We start from the raw sequence: 22,660 nt of genomic DNA, 5'->3' as shown, positions 1-22,660 counted from the left end.
ACCTCGTCTCATTGCACACCAAGCCGTTCATTACGATCCTCCGGACAACTTCTCCTGTCCCAACCAAGAAGCAGGTTGATGTCGTTGGAGATCGCTCTTTTTCTAGTGTTGCTCCACGCACATGAATGCGCTCACCTTCTCTGTCAGGTTGTCAGACAGTTTAGCGATCTTCAGACGACGTCTAAAACCTCATCTGTTTGTTTAAAATCTGTTATATACACAGTTACTTCGATCTTTTCCGTGGATACAGGCACTACAGAATAATATGATAATCATAACAATAATCATAATAATAATGTTAATGATAATGGTAACGATAATGATAGCGCTAACGATAACGGCAATGAGATAATGATAACGATTACGGAAATGATAATGAGAATGATTGTGATAACGATAACGGTATGAGATAACTATAATGATAATGATAATGATAACGGTACCGGTAAAGATAAAGATGGCGGTAACGACATAATGATAATGATTATGGTACCGATAAAGATAACGGTAACGATGACGGTGATGAGATAATGATAACGGTACCGATACCGATAATGATAACGATAACGAGATAATAACAATGATAATGGGATCATGATAATGGTAACGAGATAATGATATTGGCGATGGATAATGATAACCAATAGCAGGTGGTTTTATATCTCATTTTTCTGTCGAAGGAATCGTAAAGATTTTTAATTCTATCTTTCATTTGACACCTCAATCTTTCTCAGTCCCTCACTGGGGTAGATTTGATGTTCATATTTCGTTACCCAAACCTGGGTTAAGTATTTGAATTACCTTTTGTATCATTAGTCCTAGTGACCACAAACATTTGAATAATAAAATGGTGGGAATTGGCGAATTTTTCGTTGGCGAATCTCCCTGGGCGAATCTTTAATCAGTTTTTGATTCTAAGTGTCATTCAATACGGTAGGTAAAATATGAGAAATTGGTGCATATCTATTGTAACTAATATATCAAACGTGCAAAATAGACAAACCGGTGAAAACAAGGTCATTCTGCACCGAGTACCGTTTTACTTTTCTGTTCCAGACTTTTTTTTACAAATTTAATTAAATCTCATTTCATTGGAAGATTCTACAAACTAAACGATTCGCGTAGAAACTTCCATTAATTTATTTCAAAACCGATGGTATATTGAGTACAAGTGTACACATACAGCGGTGAAGAACATCGATAATCATAATATATTTGAAAACTGTGAATGAATTCCAATGATATTTTTTCGGCCTTCACCTATACGATCGAACAGCCATTATTGAAAGTATCTAGTTTCAGCGTTAATTTGTAGGCATTAAAGAGTTCCTTGAGGTTTTCGAACTATTTTTAGCCCCTTCCCCAATGATGACGAGAAACGAGGTGTTCAATTTCGCTGGACAGCCGAGAGCGGTACTACACACTGTAAAAGGCTGTTCCATGATAGTACATAACATTTGCATCAAATTTTGGAACACATATATCTTGAAACATGTTGACGAGGAGAACATGTTTCTGATTTTATGAACACGTACATGTTCTTCATAATATCATGTTCCATTTTATATACGTGTTCCAAAATTTGATGCAAATTTGGTGTTCCATTTTTGCAAAAAGATGTGTCCTATCTTAACTCTTAAGAGTAAAATCAAAATGTTTTATCCGAAGCGGTTGATGCATATATTTTTGCGTCACGAAATTTCTACATTTGATTTTGAAAAAAATTGTTTACCGAGAATAGGATTGATAAAAATGGTGCAACTTTAAATAATTTCATCAAAGGAAATTTTCGATTTGTTCGTGTAATGAATTCTATATCGTTTTATTGAATCGTCTGCAATGGAAGGCATTTTCTGAATGCTGAAGGAAAATGTTTTTGGTCGTCTAGAATCGGTAAAATATGCCGTCGGAACGAGAACGCTCGTTATGGATGTGGCAGAAAGAAATAATTTTGCTTCGTTTATCGTAAAACATGAGGCCCAAAGTATATTGCATTGGATTTTGAATACGTTCGAAATGAAATTGGAAAATCTTTGAACAATTACGTGAAAGGGGAGCTACTTTCCTAGTGACTAACGTAAACCTCCGGATGGAAGGCCAGGAATATCTGAATTCTAAAAAAAATGGAATCGAAAATTACCGTTAAACTATCAATAGGCGAGCTGGTCGTTTTTTGTACATTGTAGTGGTGTTTCGCATGAACCGCCCCTTTTTTCCGAATGCAACTTTTCAAAGATTCCCTCGTAAAAAGTTTATTAACAACGGGTTGACGGGTGGCTTTTTCTCCACATCGTAGAGCAGCTACTGCTGTGAGCTGTCAGATAGCTGCTACACAATGATAAAAATTGAGATTGGTGGAAGTTCGAATCCCCGTCGATTCAATGGACGCAGCTAAGTTCAAGGTTTGAAAAACCTTGAATTTGTACACGTATCATATCTTCACTTTCAAATTTAAGTGAAGAAGGTGCCTTTGTTTTTCGCAAATGCCCGTCTATGTGTTCAGTTTCGATCGTCTGTCGTTTGCATCTTCTCTGAAAATATGAACAGTGATAAAGATGAGTTAAAACCCCCTTGCGCGCGCCCAATCAAATATTCAGGGCCCAGTTCCACAGTTGTGAGTTAGAGTTAACTCTGAGTTAAAGTTAGTTCATTTTCAATGAGTTAATTCAGAGTGAAATCTTAACTCGGAACTGTGGAACTGGACCCAGAGTGATTTCTTTTTTCAATAATGCAAATGATACGAATCACATATATATTAATCCATAAATAAAGCGAATGAAAGTTCTATGTTTGAAAAAAAAAGTTTGAAATTACCTCTTTTCATTTCATTTTTATCGTTCAAACTAAATATTTTGCACTGAAACCTCATTGATTCCAAAACAGATGGTATATCGAGGACAAAGTCTGCATACAGCGAGAAGTACATTGATAAACATAATATATTTAAAAACTGGTCGGTGTCTCATAATGAGTTCGAATAGTGTTTACCCGGCTTTTATCTTTACGAACAGCCAACCGATTTTCAAAAATTATTAGTTTCGCCGTTTATTTGTGGGTCTTTAAGAGTTCCTTGAGGTTTTCGAACCGTTTGTTCCTCCTATAAATAACGTAAAAAGGGATGTGCAATTTCGTTGCAATACCGAAAGCGGTATTAGGCCTGTTATTTATGGTGGCTGATTCGGGCCATACTATACGACTTTTCTGTACGGCTAATGCAACGATAAAAAAATTTTCACATTGGCCCGTTTTTGGTTTTTCTCGCGCTAGAATTCAAAAAGTTTGTTTTTTTCGTGCGAGAAAACAAAACATTTTGGTTTTCAAAAATCAAAATGTTTTGAATTCTCGCGCGAGAAAACCAAAAGTTTTGAATTCTCGCACAAGAATTCAAAACCTTTGAATGTCCTTTGTTCGAATCCTCTTTGATGGAAGCCATTCTCTAATAATGCTGAATAAAATCGCTTTAAGTTCCTCATTCAAATTAGATATCAGAATCAAATTTGTAAGTTTTAATTAAAAATCTGTTTTCTACGAAAAGGACAACTTCTACGAGTTAACGCGGTTGGTTGTGGACCGCCAAAATCCACCCCTGGTTCCACCAGAATTTTGCAAACCATAAAAAACGAAATTACGCATACAGTGTACTTCAACAAAGTTTATTTCAATAACTTTAATTAATATTACGTAAAACATTTCCCCTGGTAAAAAGCAACAAGCTCCTATGAGAGCACTGAGCTTGCACACTGACACCAGTGATGTCCTTTCTCGCCAAATTCAAGTCTCTAGTCATCTGAACACTTTCCAATAGTTTATCACGACACTTATATCAAATATCTATGATAACGAAGATATCGACGCGGTTCGGATTTTGATGAATTTGCATATTCGAGTAGGTGATCGCTTTTACCTCGGTTCCCTGCGGGTGTATTTGAATATCGAATTCTTCCCCGTGTCTGCAAAGAAAATTCTTATGAAACTTTCGTCGGATGATATACAGTCATCCCCCGTTATACCGCCCTCCCCCGCCACACGCGCCAACCGCCAGGTTTTCTCAATGTTCATCTCAATACAAATACATAGTAAAACACCCTCAATATACCGCCTTATTCTCTATACCGGTAATCGGGGTGTTTTACTATGTATTTGTATAGCGATGTACATTGAGAAAACCTGTTGGTAGGGTGGGCGGTATATCGGGGGTTGATTGTATTCCCTGATAACCCAGAATCAGTCACACGCTTATTTTGCCTAGAAATTTTCTGAATTAATTACCCTTTCGCTTTTATCTTGAAGTTTTTGGTATCGAATTCCGTGATTTCAACTTTCTGAAATGGAATGTTTCATTTTTACGACTCTGCGCCTTTAAACTAGAAATTCAACAATTACGATAAAAGCGAGACACGCGCATACCCTTGCTATCTGAAACGGTTCAGCCGAGAATAAAAAGAGGAATTCGTCTAAAAAATGATACAGTAAACCTTCTAAATCCTCGGCATCCGCTTCGATTTCGTGCGTCTCTCGAATTGTGACCGAATCGATCTCAGTCATGTAGGAGAACATCGCCATAGCTGCCTGAAAAACAATGACCAGAAAATAATATCGATATTATGCCAAAAAAAATCGATACCTTGTTTGTCATTTTTTGCTGAAATATTATTTTGCTATAATACACGCATCAGTACATTTACATGAAACTTACACAATTGACTTACAAACCGCATTCAAAATGCATTATATGCAAGCGTAGATTTTCGAAGAACTTTAGAAGTTGACCCGGCCGACCACCTATTTACCGTTAACCCTGTACATTACTTTTTATCAAATCATGATCAAGCTAACAATAACAGTCACAGGGGCTCGTATCAGAGTTGTAGGTAGTAGTGTAAAAATGATAATCTGTTAATCCAGTGTCTATAGAATAACAGTTATTCTATATAGATTATGGACAGTAATTAAATTATTTACCTGTTCAAATGCCTCCTTCAGGTTTTCTCCCCAGGAATGAATTCTGAAATGAATTTAACAAAAGATCAATAACGAAATAAAGCTATTACTTTGTGAATTGATAGGTGGACATTAGTTTCAATCGCCAGGAGCTTGGCACAACTTCAAAATTTGGGTCAGTGTGGGCTGTGGGTCTATCATCAGTCACAAGTTGAATGTACTTACTGGACATCTGCCGTGTGATCGAGATCTGAAAGGAGAATTTTTAAAATGAATATCAAAAAAAGATAAATCTACTTCAAAAATAAGCAAATACGATTACCAAATTATTTTTTAATGCCAAAAATACAATTTTTCATTTTTTCATGCAGTTATGGCGAGTGTGCATTGCACGCAATCGTTAATTTTCGGTGTGAAGGTCGAACAATCGAGAACGGGAGAAAGCCGGTTCCACGTAAAAAACCTATTTTTTGCACAATTCTCTTCGTTGTCAAACTAAAACTTACATTCGTATTTTATTTCTGGTATGGTCATATCCATTTTCACTCACATTCACGTCTTAGAACCGGTGGAAAATAATGATTGGGATTAAGATTGGCGAAATCCTATTGCATTTGGGCTAGAAATTTACACAGGGACAGTTGATAAATGTGGACAGCTGCCTAACTCTAACTCTCAGCTGGTGCTGCCATCTATAAACTTATAAACTGGATTGAAAATATTTTACAAAGGTATATCTTCTGTACTCCTTATTCAGGGAAGATTGAAGTATTCGTTTTTGGAGTTTGGAGAATTGAATAAGTTACAATAAATTAAAGTTGAAGATATTGGAAAAATATTTTTGTCTCGCATGCCACAGTAATAACCTATATTTTTACTTAAATGTGCTGCCCCTATATTAACTATATGCGGGAAAATCGTGAACTAACTATTTACTCTTCTTCTTCTTCTTCTTCTTCTTTAGAATACTCGCGTGCTTAAGTAAGTATATCAATGCATATTATTGCTGAAAACCTGAATACTCGATTTTACCGTCAGGAAAATTTGTGATGGAAATATATAGACAGAGGAATTGTACAAAATGGCCCTGTAGCGTCTTTTAAACCAAATCCGTACATTAAAGCTACTTAGAAGAGACCGGTACGTGCTGCCCTCTACGCAACGGTTGTGGCTAGTTCTCAGGGTCGACAGGAGGCTACGCTATTATGCTAAATTCTGTTCGAAGATTTTGTAATATTTTCGTGCCGATTTCAACCAATTCGAGTCATTTCTAGCCACTAAGCCGTGCTCGGTGCAAAGATTAGTAAGTTTTCTATCGCTGAATGTCATTTTTCAATTGTAACTCGTGGCAAAAAACTAGGAAAAATGCTGCCGAAAATCGGAAGAAAATGTCTGTAAATGTTGAATTGAATTTGAATTTTATTATACATACTGTTAACTAACAGTTTGACGATTGCATATGTTTACGACGGCAACGTAAGGGGTTAGGTTTTAGAGATTAAATTATTTCTGAAGATGATGAAAAAAGATTTTTGAATTTAAAAGAATAAAAATAATCATGAACAAATTGGTTTTTAATGCTACTGGCACTGACTGGCAGAAGTTTAGTACACTTCCCTGACCCTGGCTGCAGTTTGGGGCACAGGGCTGCCCATTTCAGGATATGCATGAAATTTTAATGTTATTGGGAAGGAACAGCCCTAATATGGTTATGTGCTACACTATTCTTTATTTAATAACACAAGCGCCCTACTTTCCATATGCGCCCTAATGCCTACTCCGCTACTTTTGAGAGAAGGTGACTTGCGTTGCAGTGGACCATTACGGGCAGAATTTCACTCGGAAAAAAGAGTAGGAGAGTCATATCGGGCCTATCTTTAGTCAATGAACAATTCCATTTTTACAGATTTGATTTGTTACGATGGAGTCTCAAGGTCAGGTGGACTACATACACCAAATGTTACTGGATAAATATCGACAGTCGAAGGCGCAGCAGATGACGTCGTCGTCCGTGACGACGGGGCAGACGCAGCAGTCGTACGTCCTCGACAAGCGAATACCGGGCGACACCGAGCCGATCAGAGCGCTCGGCTCCGATGACGACGAATTCGACGACGAAGATGAAAGCAGCGGCGAAGAGGAAGAGAACAACGCGATGTTAACCGATAATCAACTATGTCCGACGACGGTTTTGGAGAAGTTCTCGACGACAGACGCGGCCGCTTCGATCGTCGGACTCGAGCATCACTACACGCTGATGGGCGATCCGCCGGCGTCGGCGCAGCCCCGACCGACACGCATGGAAATACCGACAACGCCGATCGTGTTGAAGAAGTTGACGCCGCGGAAGCCGGGCGAGGAGCCGATTTTTACTTGCATCGATAAGATTGAGCCACCGGATATGAGTCCGCGGAGCAAACCATATCCGAAGGTTCTGCCACTCACCGCGAGGCATTCGAGTGACGGTTATAGAAAGTTAACTACCTCCACGGAAAATATCATCAATCAAAAGGGTAAATATTTCTACACTCTATCGGCAAAATCATTTTTATTGACTTGAATGCAATAACCCTAGTCAATTGAGTTACCCCTGGTCTATAAGTCCGACCCCTGGGGTTAATATTAAAACCGGTCAAAAGTGGCCCCTGGGTTTTAAGTTAAAACTGGTCGTTAAGCTAGCCCCCGGGGGTTATAGATAATAAGTTAACACCAGCCCCATCATGCTTTAAGTTAAAACTTGTCTATAAAACTTGCCCTAGTGTTATTTAAAGATAAAACTAGCTAGCCTCTGTGGTTAAAGTAAGTCAAAACCAGCCCCAGCATGGTTTAAGTAACAAACTTGTCTATTGATAGCAGCCCCTGGGCTCAAAGATGGGTTTGAAATTGCATACCTCAGAGTTTCCATATACCTAGGAATATCATTGCCTCGTTCAGACTTCGTGAAAATCAGCTGCTGATTTGAAAATTAACTGACATTTTATTCAGGAAATGTTGAGAATTTTCTTAATCGGAAAATTCTTATTATTATTTATTTCTTCATCGTATTTTACCAAATATGTATTAAAGTTATCTGGAATTATTCGTTCATTTGAAGTAACATGATGATTGAGCTTGTAGTTATATGTAGATAAATGAATCTGAAAAAAAAGTACAAATTCTATACATATTTTTTCCAGAAGTTTTCGAAATGGATATCTATTACGAGACGCCGCGCTGCGCGAAATGTGGAAAGTGCTACTCAACGCAAGAACACTTGGAGAAACACCTGCGTGACCACGACAACGACGACAAGTACAAATGCGCCGTCTGCAACGCCGTGTTCGAAATCAAGGACGACCTCGCTGAACACAAACTGACGCATAAAGCGGCGCGGCCGTATCAGTGCCCGTTCTGCGACAAAATGTACAGCCACAACTCGAGCATGCGCAAACACCAACGCGTCATGCACAGCGACGAGAAGCCGTTCCAGTGCGAGGAATGCGGCAAAGTCTACGCGTACAACTTCGACTTGAAACAACACTCGCGCGTGCACAGCGGCGAAAAGCCGTACGAGTGCAAAGTGTGCAAGCGTCTGTTCTCGAAGCGTTACAGCTTGCACAACCATTCGTTGATACACACGGGCGTCAAGCCGTTCAAGTGTTCGCAGTGCGATAAGGTCTACAAGCTGCGCACCGATCTGAACAATCACATGCGTCTGCACACCGGCGAGGTGTACCCGTGCGAGGTGTGCAAGAAGGAGTTCACGTATCGGAAAGGATTGCGACACCACATGCGTCTGCACACCGGCGAGAAGCCGTACATGTGCAGCGTGTGCGGAATCATGTTTCGCCTGTACAGCGGTATGAAGGAACACATGCGTGTGCACACCGGCGTCAAGCCGTACAAGTGCGTCGTGTGCGAAAAGTCGTTCGCGCACGGCAGCACGCTGAAACAGCACATGCGCATGCATCCAATCGAAATAATGAAAACGTCCGGCTCGGACTGATTTGAAACCTCATCGGTCATTGTGCACGCGATTATGATTTATTTTAGTAGAAAACACTTAAAAGGGTTTGAAAAGGTTCCACCTGTTGACCCCTTTAATCGGTTGATAGGACCTGACCTAGTCGTGAGTCTGGGATAAGAATCTTTGATAAAAACTTGGTTAACCATAGGCTCTTAATCGAGCGGTCCCTGGTCCGGGATTCACAACATATAAAGGCTTAGAATATAAGCCTCGGTCATAATTTTGTAAATATTATGAACACTATAACGATTAAAATGTAATATGTAAATATAGTTGTTTGTACATACTCTCACCGACACCATCATCATCGATATATCATATTAGAATTATTACGGTAATCGTGACTGTATATTTACTCTAATTAATCATCTCCCACAATTCGCTCACTCAGTTGTATAGAATGATGATGAAATGTTTTATTTTGATGCTTGATATTTAATTAGTTTTGTAATATGGTATAAGTTACTGGTTATTCGTCGGCTCTCTCTGTACCCGAATTCATGTTGCTGTATTCCATGCAGAAATTCTTGTAAAAAAGTAATAAACTTGTGTATGATATAAGAAAGTTTGTCATTGTTTTGTCGGAAGTCTCTGTTGGCTGCAGTTCTTGGTTGTGTATATGGCTGAAAGAAGTACATGTAGTAGCTTTATATAGTTTCATAGCTTTGATATTTCGCATTTAATTCAAGCTTGGAGTAATCATTTCTTAAATGATTGGTCCTGAAGATACGTGGATGCTCTTGCTACCCTTTCCAGGTCAGCTCCGGCCCTCGCTATAAAAAATTAAACTGGGTCACTTTCCAATTTTGCACAAATTGTTCGCTGAGTGGAAGGAACAGTTGAGTTAGCAAAGGCATATGAGTTAGTCATTGATAAAAACAGGTTCTCAGTCATTAAATAACACTGGCAATTGAGTGTAGAGCAAGTGAGTAAAGCCTTCTCTGGCTACTGAGTCGCGGTGGTGTACTAGCTTCTATGAGCTGGACGTAGAAAGTACACCGGTGCGGTCTAGGACAAACTATCAGAATCTCAATTGTGTTATGAAAAATGTGTGGTCCCGAAGAAAGGATAACAACTCGATCATATGTATTAACTTATTGCTTTTATACCCGAGATTTTATCAAAAATACACAAAAAATTCCCTCAGCAAAGATCCGCCCGGTGCGGCAGCTAGGGCCCTGACTCATAAAATTATTAAAATGCCATTGCAAAAACGAACATAAAACACTGAAACTGTAGACCATTATTCAATAAATGGTCAATTCCATAAAAAGATGTTTTGAGGTATGCGTTTAAAAGTAGACGGATTCCCGAATAAACATTCCTCGGGGCGTTATTTCATATAGAGGCCAGCGATGCGTTCACCATTTGAGGAAATTTACGTTCATTTTATATAATCAAGTTGGTTGATGTTTTTGTTTGTATTCTATTACGTAGTATAACCGTCGGTAAGTAAATACGATTCATTAGAATTAGAAATTTGTGGTTTGAATAGCACAGCGATCGATTGGCTCTCTTGGCCAACTTGTCACACCCCGCGTAATCTAAAATGACTTGATATATTATGGTTGCTGACAAGCTTCATCTCCCGATAGCTGTAATGATAAAGTAATTCTGTTGTTTTGGTAGCAATAAAAAGCGATACAGATCTTAACACATCCCCGAAAAGTGGATTGGCCCGGATCGTAGCTATATCGGCATACTTCAGAAAAAAAACTCCTAAAATGCCTGATGTGAAACCAATCCTCCTTAGATATGCGATTGGCGATTTGCAGTGTTAGAAAATTGTTTAAATCAAGTTTTAACTATTAATTCAGATCAATTTATTTTTCTCGGAAAACGCGACCTGGGTCGAGACCGATGATCAGTAGCGAAACTATAAAGTCTGAATAAACCATTTGGTTTTGATATCCATTATAAGCTGTTTTCATCAAGTTTTATCACTAAAGTTACCACACATAGAATCAGTGGTAGTTTGTGATCGGAGATCATGCGCTGCCCGCAACGCCAGTAGTCCGGATAATCAATCAGCAAAAGTGCATCACCTAGTCCGGTGCCGGTGTCCATGAAAATACTCGGTGTCACCGGAATCTTATATACATTTTCTACACTAATATTGACAAAACTTCAGAAACATTTGTTTCTAATGTTCTAATGTTAAGAATATTGTTTGACAGACAAATAAATTATATCAGAGGGAATTTTTTAGAAACCGGATCTTTTGACCTTGACCGGTGTGGAGGCCCGCCATTTTTGAATAAATATTTTTGTTTCAGGTTTTTGAGGGTGGAAATAAATTAAAAAATCTCGACTTTGGCGATGTCTTTTCCTAAATCTAAACGATTCGCCGCGATTAAGAGTAAGTAATCGTCAGAAATGCGTGCAGCAATTTGCACCCAGATTCGCTGTTGATGTAGAAAAGGCCATTCGATTTTTGACGATTTTTGTGTCTGACCTCGGACCACTCCACTCGAAAAACGTTAAAAGCTTAATAGTTTAGTTTTATCCCTACCCACCGAATACAGCATTTTGATAAAATATCGATTAAATCTATTTAGGCAAAAGGTGAACATGGTAAATAAGGATTACATTTTGATAGTTAAAACGGCAACAACATCGTACACCACCAGTGCCAGTGCTGTGTGTGGAACCTCGGAACGAACGAACCATCGCTTGTTACGTACGAAAAAAAATGCCCGACCAAATCCTTCTCATTTAGTCAAATTTCATCGGTCACAACGACCCCTTTTCTAACGAACTTTCAGTAATAACGACCTTAGTTTTTTTAGTATATTTTCATTGTTGCTAAGCCACGATCAGTCACATTTGTTTATTTATTGTCAGTTTCAAACCGAGAGACAGTGTTGCTTTATTTATCTTAGATTAGTGATACAGATTTACGATGTGTTGCCAGCTGCTACAATTTGTAGTACGATTGCTACGATTTATTAACTGACAGTATCTATACTTGAATAGTAGGCCTACTGCAATTTCACCAAGAACCTTAGTGTCTGATGTACCACGGACACTAAGATGCGAACGACATATTCTCGATACTTTTCAATCATTGTGACTTGAAACCACCAGAAATCCAGCTCCACGTGTCTCATCGCTAAACAGTGCATCAATTATGTATCTTAAATTTAGTCGTACAAAAATCAAATTTGTCATCAAAATGATATATAATGAACAAACGCAAGACATCATAAGGTTAGAGTAGATAGTTTATTTATCAAAATCGGTTGTTTATTTGCTGAGATATCGCAGTTTGAACACGGACAAAAATGCCGACCAAATTCTGGTCGGCAACTGTTCAGCGAATTTGAATGCACGCGTCTGGGTGGTTGGTTACACTAGGATCGTAGAGCGACGGAGATCACTGGTGGAGACAACCGCCGCCAGTGCTGGGTGAAACTCCAATGAAACCAGTTGGTTTGTGTTTCATCGCACCAGGCCGAGGGGGTGTTCTCTTTTCATACATAAACGATGTGTAACGGATCTAACGAACTATCGCATATATTAATGAAATTTTTATTTTTTCTCCCAGCGGTCCATTAGAACGAGGTTCCACTGTATTTGGCAAACCCAGTATTTCGAATCTTAAAGATGTTTTTTTTCACGTCGACAGGTGATGCGCCCCCGGTCGGAGCTTACAACCCAAAAAACCCAGCCGGAAACTCTCTTCCGAACATCGTCGTACCAAAGTCTGAGCGCTGGAAATCGGAACCGAATGTTTCCAGCTTGCCTCCGATTCCGAAACCCCTAGCAACGACACCGGCTAACTCAACAATGATCGGTAATAGTCACCGCGGTAACATCAGCAGCAGTAGTGCTAGAAAACGTAGGTTTTTTTACAAAGTTTTCCGTTGTACCATTTGTTTCATACATTGTTCTTGATCTGGTCTGGCAAAGCCTATAGTCCTCCCAAAAAATATTAAAAATTATGTGTAATTTTGATGTATTCTACAGTTTTGACACATTCAGTTCACTGTTTTACAAAAAATGGTCACAGCTGTAGAAATTATTGACTTGTCATGTAGATGGGCGGCAGATCTTTTAAAAAACGGTGGCTGATTCTTCACAGGGATCGATGTAAAAGTGACTGGCCGGGTTGGTCTCCCTAGCCGTAGTCATAGTAGAATAAGATCAAAAGTGTGAATCTTCTTAAAGCCAGCATCTGGAACTTTGGCAATGAATGCCCCAAACCCCCTCCCCCCTAAATATGGGCCTGCATTAACAGAGGAATTTTCATCAGTCCTGAAAGATCAGGATAAGCAGGATTTAGAAACCATGCGAATCATTTGATATTTGATTAAACGAGTGATTTTACATTGTTAAAATGATTGCTGAATTGGATGATTAATTACACACGATTAAATCATTTTAGTGAGGCTTTGATTTGAATAACGCTTTGATAATGAATTAATCTTTATGAAATTTTTACACTTGTTTGAACTGATATTATTATGTACGTAGGCTCGAACAGTATCGGTTTCCCGAACACGCCCGATTTAAGCATCATTCGACCGGCCAATCGAGCGAAAGACGACGCCCGCTGTTTGGAGATGGCGGCTGAAATGACGAATTTAGAGACGCGGGTCGCCGAATTTGAAAATTCGAATCGTTCGCTGAACGACTCGATCCGACATTTAAAAGAACAGTTGAAAGATACGGAGAATCAACTGGACGAAATGAGGTGTTCTAATCACACCCTCGCTCAACGTTTAGACGAGGAAACCAATTCCGTGAAGGTAAGAATGAAATCCTTAAGGTCAGTTTTTACCTCAGACAGCCAGCTGTCCGTATCCTGCAACCCTTCAGAGACAATCTGCTGTTTGTACCCTGCACCATTTCGGACAATTTGCTCTCTGTACCCTGCAAGCCCTCAGACAATCTGGTGTGTGTACCCTGCACCCCCTCAGACAATATGTTGTTTGTACACTGCACCCCTCAGACAATATGTTGTTTGTACCTGCACCCCTCGGACAATGTTTGTACCCTGCACTCCCTGTGACAATCTGCTGTCTGTACGCTGCACCCCCTCAGACATTCTGCTGTCTGTACCCTGCACCCCTCAGAGAATTGTTTTTCTGTGTACCCTGTAACCCTGAGACATTATACTGTCTGTACCCTGCACTCTGCTTGTGACCTAGCAGGGAATGTTCACCACTCAAATTTGATAATTTCATTTTCAGATTTTACAATCGGCTCTGGATAAAGCAGAAGAGAATTTAACAAGCTCTGGAAGCACTGCAGAGGCTCTTCAACAATACAAGTAACGTGTTCCTGCAATTGAAAGTTGCAACATTTTGTATTGTCATTCATTTCAATTGATAAGTAAAAAGTTGTATTATATTTTTTTCAGAGAATCTTTGTCTAAAAGGATCGAAATGTTGAACGAAATGAACAGAAGTTTACGATCGGAAAAACTTGACCACGAGGATTTGATTCGGTTCGTAAACCTCGATGAACTCCACGACGTAGATTCGGGGTAAAATATATGCCTTTTAGCGAGGAGTTTATTTTTTCACTGTTTTCTATTTCAGACATTTAAAAGGTGAACTGTTCGTAGCTAACGATATGTATCTACAGGAACAGGAATTCAGCACCGAATTACAAGTCAAAATACAACAATTGGAGCAGTAAGTAAACCAGGGTGGCCACTTAACCTGGAAATCAGGGAGTTTTCCTTTCTTTCAAAAAGTCGTGGAATTTTGTAAAAGAGCTTCAGGGATAATTCAGCGAAATTTGTTCAGTTTCAGTTTATTGCTCCACAATTAATACTTAATGCACAGAGCACAGAGTAGTTTACAAAATAATACCAACAACATAATACACTTTTGATACAAAAAAAGATACAAGATAGATAGATCTTGGAGATAGGTAGATCACATGTAAGATCAAACAGTTTCTGTCTTATGTTGTACGAGTTAAATGATTGGATTCTTAGCAGATCGAGTCGTAAAAAACAATGCACATATCAGGGAATAGTCGGGGTAACAGCAAGTCAATAAAAGTAACCAGCCTGTAAATGTGAAAATGCCATTTTCTAGCTAATCCTCCAAAAACATTGCAAATTTGGAATCCTGGGCACAGTTCTGTTAGGTCCGGGTGGTGCTTCTTGGCCAATCGTTCTTCTCAGGTCTCTCTAACCTCCTAAGAGGGAAAAGAAACTGACACCATATTAGGCCTTAATCTTGATTTTAACAATTTTTCTTCTTAGGTCACACGAAATTCTGAAAGAAGATCTGATCAGAATGACCGAAAATTATGAAACATTGGAGCAAAATATGGGTACGAAAAATTCTTAGAAAAAAAAAACCTTGATTCAAATTTCAACACTCTATAGTGCGGTATGTTGTCATCCTAGTTTTCTATTCCTGTTGATCAAAGCCGTGCTATTTTTACTGTAGTTGAATTGAAGTTGAAAGAATCTGCGCGACTGGAACGATTGGAAACTGAGCTCAGAGCTAAAGGAGAAAGCCTAGAAACGGCTCTCGGTCAGGTGCTGACGTTAGAAACAACTTCTATGCAATTGATTAAAGACTTGGACGAGTTGAAAGTGAGTTAAATTCTGACAAATCAAAAGTTATGGAAGATTTGTCTTTTTCCCAATTAGGCGCTTACCAAATTAGAAACAGAGTTTTGAGTTTTGGCTATAAGGATAAATATTTGCACCATAGAAGGCCAAATTAAAGGTTTACTGAAATAAACAGGACTGATTGGTTGATGAAAGTAATACAGATGCTTGAAATTTTCTCCTTTAAAGCTCCTTGAAAACTCCACATATCCAGGAATGACCGATCTGTAGGAAAGCTGATTAATCTCAAATTTGTTTCCGTCCATTTGAATTTTTCTTCTTTCATCAGGACGAAAACGCGTTGATTTCATCGGAAAAGAATCGTATTGATGTCGACTTCGACAATTCGAATAAAGAGAACGTTCGCTTGAAACAAACGATTGACCGAATGAAATCGCAGAATTCCGAGCTGGCAGACGGATTGGAGCGTTCGCGGCAGACGAACTCCGAACTGACGGAAACGCTCGAAAACGAACGTCACGAACGAACGCGGCTATCGGAGAACGTCGCGCGATCGCGAGCGGCCACGGCCGAGTTGGAGGAATGTTTGAAAGACGCGCGCGCGTCGTACGACGACACGGCGGAGCGACTGGCGCGCATCGAACGCGAGAAATCGAAACTCGCGACGGAGAATAAACGCCTGAACGACGTCGACGTGATCGGCGAGTTGAGAAAACGCTTGGAAACTCGTCAGAACGAGTTGAGACTGACGACCGAAGAGAACGGAAAATTGATCAAGGAATTATCGACGAGCGAAACGGCGAAAACGAATTTAGAAATCGAGAAATTGCATCTCGAAGAAAAGGTAAATATCGGACACATAGAAGAAGAAAATTCTTCTTTTTTTCCCCGTAAAAATCTTTTACCAGCTAACCAATCTGATAATATGATGCGAAAGATGTTAAAAAACCTACTGAAAGGATGTAAAAAATTGTGATAATTCCTGGGTTCATAATGAGATAAATGATTAAATCATTTATCTGATACCTGAAAGAGTGAATTAGGAGAAATTAACTCTTGACTAAAATCTACTGAGATGCCACTTCTCCAGATATCTTTATCATTGTAACAAAGAATTTCCAGATTTATTCATTGGCAGTAGTAGCTAATCTAAGCATATCACAGTTACCGGTACTTCTGTTGCTCTAGTCATTTGTTACGTCAATTTTTGCAGGTAGCGGAAATGAGGACTGCGCAGGTGAAGTTGCAGGTGGAACGCGATTCTAATCGAGTCAGCCTCGAACAGGAGATTCTATCGTTACGAGACAGTCGCTCGCAATCGCAGAGGTACGAAAATATTTTCCTTCTTCGAGTCTAACGTCCGGGCACAGCGTAGTCACCATATTTGGAAATCAAGGAATAGTGTCAGGGAATGTTCTTTTCTTTAAAAAGTCAGGAAATAGGGAATTTTGTAAAAAAAAGCCTTTAATCAGGGAAAAGTTGTGATATTGCTAGATCGCACTTAAAATCAATCAGTTTCTGTCTATGTCTTGCGTATGTTACTGTGTTAATCGATTGGATTCTTAGCAAGCCAAGTCAGGGAAACCAATGTGTATGACGGGGAATAGTCAGTTAAAAGCAAGTCAAATAAAAATTTTCATGCGGATAGGTTGACTGGCTGACTTCGTTTTCCGATGATATTTCATGATTTTTTTCTCGGTTTTAGGCAGTGTCAAGAATTGTGTGAGAAGTTGGAGAAAATTCAGGATGATTATTCGAGGTATGCGGAAAAGGTTTTTGCATTTTAGATAAAAAAGAAAATGATATCTTGTTTCTCCTAATCGGCCGAGTTATTCTGTCCTTTATTCTCACGAGTTTGTCTGATATATCAGTGGCGCCATCTGACAGGATAGCTGGTGTGCTGGTACCCCATTGTCGCCATGGAATTTTAAGTTCAGATTAACTTTAATCAACCTTTGAACTACTGGCCCAAGGATCCAGAGATTAACTCTTGAGTTGAATTCACTTCCAGTGAACTCTGAGTCAAATCTTAAGGCAGAACTGTCGAACCCGGGCCAGATCTTTAGAACTAGGTCACAGTGTAACCTCGTTACAGCAAACATGGGACCAGATGATATTTTCACTGTAACCAATAGTTTGTTATATCCAGTATATAATTAATCAAGTTGTCTTTACTTGGGACAAAATTCTTTATTTGTGATATCTGATGAATTGTTGTTATAATGAAGTTTGACTGTAGGACTAATAGGACGAAGGTCGCGGGTTTGGATGATAGAAAAATCAGCGATCTGTTTCATGGGCCTATATGTACATACTTTTGGGAAGGTTTTGGAAAATGTCGCGAACGGTTTATTTGTTTGTTTATTCTTAGGCATCAGATAGAGTTCAAGCAGAATCGGGAGCAGTTCGACGCGCAGTTACAGTCGCAACAGGACCAATACGAGTCATTGATCGCCGCCCTAGAGGAACAACTCAACGATAGAAGCCACAGCAACGACTCGGAAATATCAGCGCTTCAAAACGAAATCAACAAGTAAGTTGTTTTATACACCGGCTATCAATCTTACCATCTGGAACCAACCCCTCTTTCTAGTCATTCACTATGCAATGTTAAGTTGCTCAAAAGCTGGCTGATAGGTACCATAGTAACAATGAACTTTTAATTGTCACTATGTCAACTATTCATCGGTTAACTGTAACTAACTTTTCAGCACCTGCTGCCCCTGTATTGTATTGTGAAGTGTGGACAATCAGTTTTTGAAACTGAGCCGATGAAATGTCTGGTGTTTTTAGTAGTCCGTATTCAATTAAAAAATGTCTCGGCTGAGGTTCTGTAGATATGTTAACATGGTTCCCACAAAACAGGGAAATTGGGAAAAACTTGGGTATTTTAATAATGAATTTTAATGATAATAATTCCGAGTTTTGAAATATTTGGGAATTTGAGAAATTTTCCTCAAATCAGGGAAATATTTGGGAAATTCATTAACATTTCATGTATTGCATTTGCCAGTGGCAATTTTCTTCAGCGATTTCCCATTATAATCAACTTTATCAACCAGTCACCGCTAAAATGTTGACCGTAATATGATGGTATCCATTCGTATTTATGAAGGCCCCATTTTCCATTTTGGAAAATTGAACAATCACCCATGAAATACTTGGGGAAAAATAACCTGGGAATTTTTATTTCATGAAACTGTGGGAACCATGTGTTAAGTGTTTTGATGATTATAAATCGGAGGAGTTGTTATCGAAGAATCGTGTGAAAGGTGAAGGGTGCTCGCAGCTGAACCATACGTCTATCGCCCGTATCAGTTCAGACACACCGGTGTACTGGGGATCGAGGCTTTTGATGCAAATGATATTTTCGTTTTCTTATTCAGGTGGCAGAAGTTATATGAGGATTTGCAAGATAAAGTTGCACCGTTCCAGGTATGGTTTAATTCCACGATAAAGCGCCAGACTTTAAAAAACTTTCTTTGATGAGCCCCGATTCACACCTATATTCAAAACTCAATATAAACTTGGCACGAAGTTTATGCAGGTCTTCCGTATAACCAATCTAACAAATTAAGACCGGTCCAAAACCTCGGATGAAATTGGCCTAAGCTAGGCAATCGAAATGAAACCAAGTTTTCTGAAGGAATGAATTTGATTTTCAAAATTGTTCTGCGCAGTTAGCTCATTTTGTTAAGTGGAGGACTGGGAACCAATAGGTCCCTGGATCGAAACACCCTCTGGCGTTGACTAGGATTAAGCCCTGCTAACTTAGTCAGGTTGTGAGTCACAACAACCAATAAAAAAAGGCCCTGACCGTCTCTTAAGATCCATAAGGGTTAGACTGTTTACTTGCTGTCGAGGCATAAAACTCTTCTTAACTAAACTAAACTAAAAAAGGACATGTAGGACCAAGCGTAAGATCAGGGCCCAGTTTCACAAAAAACTTAAACCCAAACTTTTGGTGTAATTGCTATTGGTTACTTCCCGTTTTCAATGAGGACAACAATTCAAACTTAACCATTTTTAGCTTAAACTTTTTCATTGAAACTCGGCCCTGCTTTAAAAGATTTTTTGTGCAACTCAAATACATAGAATTGGTGTGACGGGAAGGCTTGAGACTGGTTTTGAAGATTTCTACTCAAATCAAATATAGTTTAGTTGTAATGTTATATTCTGCGTTCTGTTCCATTCAGGTTCAGTTGGATTCGTTCGAGGAAGAGAAGCGATTGCTCGTCGGTCGCAGCAACGAAACTAAAGCCGAGGTTCAGAAACTAAGCGAGCAATACGCGAAACTGCTCGGCCATCAGAACCACAAGCAGAAAATACAACACATCGTCAAAATCAAGCAGGAAAATGTCGCGTTGAAAGACGTAAGTTTTATTTTTCATGTTGTCTTATAATTTCCATGGTTATAAGTTTGATTTGACTCTTGACTGACTAACTCGACTGTCTGTCTGTCTAACTCGAAAATAAATTCATATTCATATTCACTCCTAATTTGAAAAATGGACTAATGTAGTGAAGCATTTGCCTGCAGTTTAGGCTAAAGGCCAGTGTAAGTAGATGCACTCAGTTACAGCTGGCCACAACAGTGGTGTTGGAAGTGCTGCGGCAATAATTTACTGAATGACGTTTTTTTCTTTGAATATCATGTTTTGCATGAAATTGAAGTAAATTCGCCGTGGCAACATATCAGTACTTGTCAATCAACAATTGCTTCCAACACGCCTGCACAAAGGCTGCTTAAGTTGACTGCGATGTGATCATCTATCGTAACATCTTAAGACCAGTTTAAGCTCGTTTCGGATCTAAAACCAGTCTAACAACTTGATTATGACTATGTTCTGACTATGTTTCAACTGCGAAACTTGATGGGTCCTCGTATGTCAGAAAACGTTGTGAGCATTGAATATTGTCCCTATCTTCAATCATTCCTTTTTTTGTCAAATAGGAGTTGAGCAGTTTGAGGGAACAAGTGATCAAACTAAAACGCCAACAACAAACGTCGGAAGTGAAAAAACGATTCGACCCCAGTAAAGCATTTCAACACGTTAAGGTAATAAATAGTTTGTAGAAGAGTCTGTTGGTGAATTGATCTCCCGGAATTCATTATGTTAAAATGATGTGATCGGATGGTATAATAAAAATCCTTTAATTAAGGGAAATGTTTGAATGCAAATGGATGCCAACTAGGGCCTTAAATTTTCCTTAGACTTTACAAAAAGTGTTTTGTTAGCTCTGCTGCGACTGAAGGACAGCGAAGCAGATGGTTTAGGGCCATATTCGTCTGTCAATTCAACATCAACTTTTACTTGAAATACATTTGAGTCGGATGTTCAATAAAGCAACTAAACAGAATCAGAACTAAAATGATATTCATCGTCGAAAATAGTATATATCCGCACAATCAATTTCGCCGAGTCACTTCAGCTTTATCAGTTATAATATATGAAATAAAATATGTACAGAAGGGCATGTACCTGATGAGACTGAATCGACCATGCAGTAATATGCTATTTTACCTTAAATCACTATTTACTTTGATAATGTATTTACTTTATTCAGATTCCTTCGTTTTTCGTCCTTCGCAATTTTGACTAGTCAGTCCGCTTTATTACAATTTTCGACTTTTCTTCTTTCAGGAGAATTCGACGGTCGTCGCGCCGAAACAACTGCAGAAAACCTACCTGGAATCGCCGACGCCGTCTAGTGGAGGATCGCCTCGCCGGACTCCGTTACGCGACAGTTCGACGAATTCGCCGCGAAAACTTACGAACCGTCGTCTGTGAGAGGAAAGGGGTGAAATGGACTTTTTTTATCGGTTGTTTCACTCATCATTTAACCATCACAACAAACTGATTTTTTAGCATTTATTTTTGAAGGAGAGGGGAGGGCAACTGTGCAGAGGATAAATTGACATTTGGAGAAGGGGAGTAGAGGGAAATTGAAGCCGGATAGCTTTTTGAAATGGACCGATTTAACCTACTGTATTCTTAGCCCTAGTTTTATAGACTGGTATAACCTTTAGCCGCGGGGCTAACTCAATTCATTATGAATTTAGTCCCGGGGTTAAAGGTAATACCAGTCTATAAAACCGGGCCCCGAGTATTATCGATCGCTTATAACTTTTTTCGTAAGTTTATGGAAAGAATCAACGATATTATTAATATTCCCATTTTTTAACGCAAATTGTTATTTTAACCGTAATATATTCAATGTTTAATCGTATACCGTATTGTTGTAAATATTTTGTTGCGCATTTATCTCAGAAAATACAGTCGAAAAACTCTTTATCCAGATGAAATTCTGTTAATCCGCTTCGATAATATAGATAATCTGGATTATTGTTTTGTTTCGAATGTAATTTTTGAATATGTATTTAGCTTTTTGGAGTGAAAAATTATGTCAGTTTGAGTGAATGTTGTATTTATACGCCGGTAGCTTAGCTTTAAGCCCCGCCAGCGAGGTCGGGCGTAGATAGTGCCGGACCCGGTTCTTACAAATATCTAATTCAGAACCGCGCAACTTGGGGTCCTGATTCGATGTAATATGTATCGTAGATTTAGCTCGTGTCTTGTGTGTGTGTATCTCAGGAACCTGATTTTCACTGCCCGCTACACTTGTGGTTTCAGTTCTGTCACCATTGCCACTACAAATATATTCATAGCTGATCCTTCCTATTCACTGTTGACATCTGCCCTCTGGCAATTGAGAAACAACAAAGTTCCTGACAACGTGAATAAACTTTGCTTCGTTCTCAATGCTCATTGGTTAAGTTCAAGTGCAAATATATTCGTAGTGGCAATTGGGGGTTGCACTGTATTATCAAGTTGACAGCCATTGATGAAAATTAGTATTACTGGCAAATTTATGAACGATATATTAATTTTCTGGACTTGTTTCCATAGTTTCTGAGATCGAATTGGATTGAAATACATATGTATCAATTTATTTGTTTGTTTTATCGGGTGCTAGCTCATGCTTATGAAACCATTATAGAATGTATGTATGCTGGACAATGATGATAAATAAAGAATGATAATTATTACTACGCTGTAATATATCGTGTGTTTCCAATGTTTCTTTGAATACGTTTCTCTTACAGTTTGTTATATCTATTCACAACAAAGGAAAAATGGAATCGAACCCAGCTGGACCAGGTAGCACGC

The 22,660-nt window shown here is 38.9% G+C and overlaps 3 protein-coding genes across 4 annotated transcripts; 2 read left to right on the top strand and 1 right to left on the bottom strand.

Annotated features, from left to right (window-relative positions):
- Window positions 1-3,647: 3,647 nt before the first annotated feature.
- LOC141909546 (protein archease-like) lies at window positions 3,648-6,037 on the bottom strand. Of its 2 annotated transcripts, XM_074799994.1 has the most exons (7): window positions 5,974-6,037; window positions 5,448-5,560; window positions 5,167-5,191; window positions 4,963-5,005; window positions 4,408-4,569; window positions 4,270-4,322; window positions 3,648-3,950 (listed from the first exon to the last, which is right to left on the bottom strand). In XM_074799994.1, the coding sequence occupies exons 2-7, from the start codon at window positions 5,479-5,481 to the stop codon at window positions 3,824-3,826; spliced, it is 444 nt and encodes a 147-aa protein (XP_074656095.1). In that variant the 5' UTR covers window positions 5,482-5,560; window positions 5,974-6,037; the 3' UTR covers window positions 3,648-3,823. The 2 variants fall into 2 exon arrangements, with proteins under 2 accessions (XP_074656095.1, XP_074656094.1); XM_074799993.1 differs by lacking the exon at window positions 5,974-6,037 and having other exon boundaries at window positions 5,448-5,585.
- Window positions 6,038-6,126: 89 nt separating this feature from the next.
- LOC141909531 (uncharacterized) lies at window positions 6,127-9,460 on the top strand. Its single transcript, XM_074799973.1, has 3 exons — window positions 6,127-6,244; window positions 6,848-7,454; window positions 8,118-9,460. The coding sequence occupies exons 2-3, from the start codon at window positions 6,863-6,865 to the stop codon at window positions 8,924-8,926; spliced, it is 1,401 nt and encodes a 466-aa protein (XP_074656074.1). The 5' UTR covers window positions 6,127-6,244; window positions 6,848-6,862; the 3' UTR covers window positions 8,927-9,460.
- Window positions 9,461-11,229: 1,769 nt separating this feature from the next.
- On the top strand, window positions 11,230-22,542 carry LOC141909677 (uncharacterized). The gene is made up of 16 exons (XM_074800241.1): window positions 11,230-11,306; window positions 12,576-12,788; window positions 13,424-13,698; window positions 14,143-14,222; window positions 14,313-14,399; window positions 14,494-14,589; window positions 15,171-15,241; window positions 15,361-15,509; window positions 15,817-16,332; window positions 16,702-16,814; window positions 17,194-17,247; window positions 17,860-18,021; window positions 18,875-18,923; window positions 19,685-19,861; window positions 20,443-20,547; window positions 21,134-22,542. The coding sequence occupies exons 1-16, from the start codon at window positions 11,267-11,269 to the stop codon at window positions 21,278-21,280; spliced, it is 2,334 nt and encodes a 777-aa protein (XP_074656342.1). The 5' UTR covers window positions 11,230-11,266; the 3' UTR covers window positions 21,281-22,542.
- Window positions 22,543-22,660: the final 118 nt, after the last annotated feature.

Source organism: Tubulanus polymorphus, chromosome 8, assembly GCF_964204645.1.
Source record: "Tubulanus polymorphus chromosome 8, tnTubPoly1.2, whole genome shotgun sequence".
Lineage (NCBI taxonomy): Eukaryota > Metazoa > Nemertea > Palaeonemertea > Tubulaniformes > Tubulanidae > Tubulanus > Tubulanus polymorphus.
The sequence above is the reverse complement of the archived record's forward strand: the minus strand, read 5'-3'. Positions and strand labels throughout refer to the sequence as shown.